Source organism: Amphimedon queenslandica, unplaced genomic scaffold, assembly GCF_000090795.2.
Source record: "Amphimedon queenslandica unplaced genomic scaffold, v1.1 AMPQUscaffold_13382, whole genome shotgun sequence".
Classification (NCBI taxonomy): Eukaryota; Metazoa; Porifera; class Demospongiae; order Haplosclerida; family Niphatidae; genus Amphimedon; species Amphimedon queenslandica.
Window position 1 is genome coordinate 127,563 of NW_003546382.1, and position 5,814 is coordinate 133,376.

Here is a 5,814-nt window from a genome sequence, read left to right on the forward strand (position 1 = left end):
ATGTTGTATTTGCTTCTTCCCTTTCTGTCTTTTATCATTGCTGTTATTTCTGTCTCCAAACTAAACTAATTTAATTCTGTCAATTACTTTTGTAACAAATTTACTACGCTTTAGCACATGTAGACACATGCATAAATAAAACTGTTGATAATTGAACAGGGAGATACACATACATGTGATACTCCTTCAATTTATAAATGTCACTTCTGGCAAGAGGAATTAGCTTTTTTTCCAGTAATCAACAACACTGCAGCATATATTTATATGCTATTACTTACAACTTGATGTCCTGACACACATTAGTAATGCTATGTCTCAGACAAAATTATGTTGGGAAAAATATTCTACATGTACATGTACATGTATTACTACCTAATGTAGCCATAAACTAGTAAATTATTATCTATTGTTTTGTTTATAATTTTTTAATCATTGTGGGGCAGCTGGGTCCTCTTCTGGGATGAGAAGATCAATATCAATTTCATTATCATATGTATCCTATTGATGCCACAGACTCAACTATTGACATTATAATATTGAGACTTACCACAAATCCACCCTCTTCATCAATCACCCTCCTTAACCCTCTGCATAAATGTTACATATGACTGAAAATATTGTTTTTAGCAAACCTCTTCATTTTAGCAACTAGTTCTTTGTTGTGTTTTGTATAAAATACACGCCATGGAGCAGAGGTGTCAGCTGGTAGAACATGCTTTAGGAAATTTATTTTGGTGAACAATAGATAATACATTTTATTGAACTAACCCATTCTGTAGTCCATTGTTTTACAGTGCCATCAGAACTGATGTAATACATAGATTCACTTGTAGCTCCTTCATAACCTGATTCTGCAACCTAGATGTACATGTGTATAGAAATTAAATACCGTATAGTACTTTAATTTGGCAGAGTTTTATTTTGGCAATTGGCAGTTTGCAAGCAGAATCGCCAATATTAAAACTGCCAATCATTTTTATGCTCTTGCTCAATAATCCACGTGTACAAAAATTTGCCAAATTAACAACTGCCAGTTACAATTTTATAGCAAAATTGCCAAAATAATGTGCTATAGGGTATACATGTATTGAATAATAATTATATTAATTTCCATACATCAACAATTATGTCATCTTCACTAAGTCCATCTTCATATGCTGCAATTTCTTCTTTCTAATTATGAATTGTGTTTAGCTTATACATATATTTGTGTTAGTTACCAGTTGTTGTGCCCCACCTGCTAATTGACAATTTTTAACATAACCAATTGGTATAAACAGTTTTGAGCTTCTCAGAAATTGTATCAATTTTTCTACCTAAGATACACATAAAATAAATGCATTGTATAGTGTATCCACAAGTCCAACAACCTCTGTATCAGCAACTGTTTCTCTTATTATTCCAATGATTGAGTCATTAATGCGGCAGTAAGTATCCATGGTTTTTATGGCATCAATAAGAGACAATCTATTTCTATTATGTAATCTATTTTTATTAATGTATTTGTCTGATATTAAAATTACCCATCAGGCCCTTTAATAAATTCAGCTTTTCCACATTTTATAAATATTTGATTGATCCTATAAATATCAAATGTTATAACTCAATACACTTTATTATCATACATTGTAGCAACAATCCTGTTTTTGCGTTCAAAGTATAATTCCTTGAAAAGGGCATGGCGATCAGCAAATAATCCATTGTATTTGTCCAAATCCTATTATTTAATGTATACATAATGATTTATTTATGATATGATAATGATACTTCTTCATTAGCACAAATGTGTTTCTTTCCATCAGGACATACTTTAACACGTATTTTATTCAGAATTTTTCTAAAACATCATTGATACAATTACAAAAAATTTAAAATTAACCTCCAATGTAAGATCCTCTTTCCCAAGACAACTGAATCTCTCATAGTAGAATCTATTCTGTTTACATCCAAACCACTCATCCTGTTCACTACTATCTATTAGTAATAATTATTAATAAACAAAATGATTAATCAAACCTCATAAAGGAACACCTTATCTTCACGTATTTTCTAAAATTAAGTATAATTACCAATGATAATGTACAAGATTAAAATAGCAACATACAACCTGTGGTCCCTTTACTCCTGTCATTAATTCTTTAATAAATTCAATATCTTGTTCAGGATTATCCAAATATTCATCAAATGGCAAGTTGTTAGCTTCAATCATATGTTGGAACATCATAACATTAGGACGTGAACCCTAAACTTTGACTAAATAAGTAATATTAGTTAATTCATTATACTTTCCAATAATTTTGAGAAGCTTTGATTTCCTTTAAGAAATTAGTAAAAATACCAGAGAAAGGTCCATGACCCAGGTTATAACAAAGAGCAGCAATTTGTACACACAAAACATCAGAATCAGTAATATTCAGCTCAGGTTGTCTTTTTCTGAGTGTCTTCACAAATTTCCCAGCAAAATAATACATTCTGTACCATTAAATGAATTATTCAGTTTTTAGGTAATTTTAATAATTACCCAATACTTTGCTCATATCTTGAATAACTTGCTTTTGGTATATTATAATATATACAGCCTGAATGAGACTTATAATGGCAATGTAGATAGCTAATTATGATTTACCTAACTTTTTAATTTCCTTTAGTCTTGTAAACTGCTCTGTTCTCACTATTTTTATCAATAAAGGATGATCTAATTTGATAAAGTCATAGATATCATCCTCAAATGCCTATAAAATTATATTGTATGGACTTCACTCGCTCACAACTCATAATCATTATGTCTGCAATATTAAAACTTTATACTTACAATGTGTTCATGTCTTTCAAAATTAAATCGTTTTATTGTCATCAATTTTACTGTTAAGTCTTGTATTTTAATATCTGCATATTGATTAGCATCATTTAACAAATTTCACAGAGATACGGTAGTTTGTTACGTCAAATCAATTAATTCATAGTTTATTTTTTTACAAGCTGGGCTGATGTGGACAGTCAGTTTCATTACTAATATAACTAATATATAATATATTTATTTATGTTATTGCTACAATATGACTTTCAAATTGGTATATTGATAATTGTATAACGATCGAATCACAAATGTACATGTTAATTTGGGTGCAACAATAAAATTGTCCATTGTAATTAGTAATATTTCTTTTTTACTCTCAGCTGGTAATGTTTTACATTGTTCTAAATACATAATAAGTTATAAAACCTTGTATTTTCTGGGTTATCTGGTCTTTTTGTAATAATGTAATAATATTAATGTAATATACTCCATAAGTTATGAACTTTTGGTTAGACTGACCTTGCATAATCTGGTCTTTTTGTTTTAATTCTTTTTGCAGTTGCTCAATCATTTTTTCTGCCATAGACAATTTTCCTGTGGACATTATACATGTTTTTATAGATAGTTTCTACTTAAAATAATATACCTTTTAACTTTCCATTTTGTGATAGCAACTCTTGTACTATTTTATCTCCTACAATTATAATTACATAAAAGTATTGTAAATCTTATTTACTTTCATCTTCATCAGTTGCTGACTGTAATTTCTCAATTTCTTCATCAAAACCCTCCTCTTCACCTTCCTTCTCTTGATAATAGGATGCTAACTGTACTTTAAATTGATTTATTTCTTCATGCTTTCGAATTTCTATTGTCTCTTGTAAAGAGGCTTGTATGAATAATAAATTATATTCAAATAATAGATTTGTTTATGCTTTCTTCCTTAATATTTTCTTTATTTTTATACCCATTAACATATAACTATGAACTATGTTACCTTCTTTCTCGGATTGAAATAAAACAAGCTGCTGTTCTTTCAACTTCTCATTTTCCTAATTTTATTATTAATAATAATAATATTTTTCATTTCTCACTAACTTCTTCACGTTCTGTTAAATGTGATATTTTATCTTGTAACTGACTAGAGTCAGCTAAAAGAATTATATACATCTAATAGCTACATATTATTTTTATACCTGCTAGTTCTTTTAACCTTTCACTACTCTCTTCAAAACTACCACTCAGCATCTTTTTTCTAGTTTCTAGTGTTTCCTTCAATGACTCTGCTTCTTTTTTGAATGACTTTGCCACTTTCTTTAACAACTCTGCCTCTTTCTTCATTGATTCTGCTTCTTTCTTAATTGTCATATTTTTCTATGAAATAAAATATTAAACATATTATAACGAACTATATGATGCAAAAAATGATGTTAGATCTACTTGATTAAAATGATGTACCTCATTTAAAGTAGTAACCTCTTCTTTACTATTAATCAGTTGTACACTCAATGACAGCATCAACTGTTTTGATAAACCGCACTTAGTAGGAGTGGAGGTGTCATTTACCTGTATAACATCAATTCATAAAATAGGTTATTTAGATCTACCTCATACACAGTGCAGTATCCAATGGTTAATCTCTTCACTTTGTTTTCTTTCAATACATCAATATTATTAAGAGCAGCTGTAATTAACTGCTCAGATAGAATCAAAGGGAAGGAACAAGTGATGGTGAAAGAATTGTCATCTCTAATGACACTCAACTTGATGCGTCTGCTATTTTGTAGTGATAATTTGTGAAAGGTATTGGCTGATAATCTCCTGACATCATTCAATGTGCACTCGTCAGTATTTCGATCAACGACAATGATGATCCTTTCACATTGAAGTGGTGAAGCATATGAAAACTCTTTATTCAAGCATTTACTAAGCTCTGTTTCACTAAACTTCTCTATAGCCTCACTATATTCCTGAATAGCTGCCTTAGCCTCATCTAGATGGACCTCATTAATGATAGCCTTCAGCAATTCTATATCATCTAGTGAACAATCTTTCCTAACTAATTCCAAAATGTCGTGAATATTGTCACACTTAGCTACTTGAAGCTTTAAATCTTCATTGTAATACATCAATATATTCTTTATTTTGTCAAGTGTTGAAGGTGGACATGCTTTTATGATCGATTCAATTTTATGAAATGTGGAACAAAGCTTCACTCGCATTGATTTAAACTTTGAAGTTAAGGATGGTGGAAAATAAATTTCATCTTGTTTAGCTGTTTTTTAAATCAAATTTAATACAGTAGACTGTATATACTTACCTTTATCATCTCCACTTTCGTCACAATGACAAACTTTTCCTATGAAAAATAAATTAGTATCGGATGTAAAAAATTATACTGTATTCTCTCATGATGGTGTTTCCTATCTCCATCGTGGCTGCATATTGACTCAATATTCTAGCAAACACCTCCAGCATTTTAGAATCACTGCAAATGGCTTTTACAATTTCAATCAAAAGCAAATCTTCTTCCCTTTGAACACACACAGTCTTATTTATATGCATCTCTGAATGCAACAATGGAACCATCTGGGGTAATGCAGTGACAAGTGATTGGTTTGAGGTATGAGCAAGAATTTTACAAGCAGGATGCTCTAAAAATAAATTACATAATGATGCTCATGTATACTAAACTCACTCTCCATATCTATTCCATTAGCTACTCCATTCTCTCCTAGTTTCCTCAATGCTGATACCAATGAAAAGACAGTCGGGCCACCTTTCTTCACTACATCATCATCAGCTTTCTTTAGCCATGCTTTCAGACACTCACGCAAACACACTATAACATCATTTTTGTTGTTCTCTTTAATAACATCCAGTCTAGCAGGAGATAATCCAAGATAAAGACCAAGATTATAAAAGCTGACTCCTGAGTAACCATGTCTGCTGAGTAAATCAAGTACCTCAGCAAGATCAGTAAGTAATAAATAACTGGAATTACATTCAATGAATAA

General features: G+C 30.4%; 1 protein-coding gene and 1 long non-coding RNA gene across 2 annotated transcripts; both read right to left on the bottom strand.

Moving 5' to 3' along the window:
• Window positions 1–726: 726 nt before the first annotated feature.
• LOC109582447 (deoxynucleoside triphosphate triphosphohydrolase SAMHD1-like) lies at window positions 727–2,228 on the bottom strand. The gene is made up of 10 exons (XM_019997163.1): window positions 2,105–2,228; window positions 2,017–2,049; window positions 1,880–1,974; window positions 1,768–1,837; window positions 1,626–1,717; window positions 1,524–1,580; window positions 1,371–1,473; window positions 1,221–1,316; window positions 1,117–1,173; window positions 727–858 (listed from the first exon to the last, which is right to left on the bottom strand). Exons 1-10 carry the CDS (start codon window positions 2,222–2,224, stop codon window positions 727–729), a joined length of 855 nt encoding a protein of 284 aa, XP_019852722.1. The 5' UTR covers window positions 2,225–2,228.
• Window positions 2,229–2,307: 79 nt separating this feature from the next.
• LOC109582463 (uncharacterized) lies at window positions 2,308–2,726 on the bottom strand. Its single transcript, XR_002185099.1, has 3 exons — window positions 2,627–2,726; window positions 2,522–2,579; window positions 2,308–2,472 (listed from the first exon to the last, which is right to left on the bottom strand). It is a non-coding gene; the product is annotated as an uncharacterized LOC109582463 (long non-coding RNA).
• Between the last annotated feature and the right edge of the window lie 3,088 nt (window positions 2,727–5,814).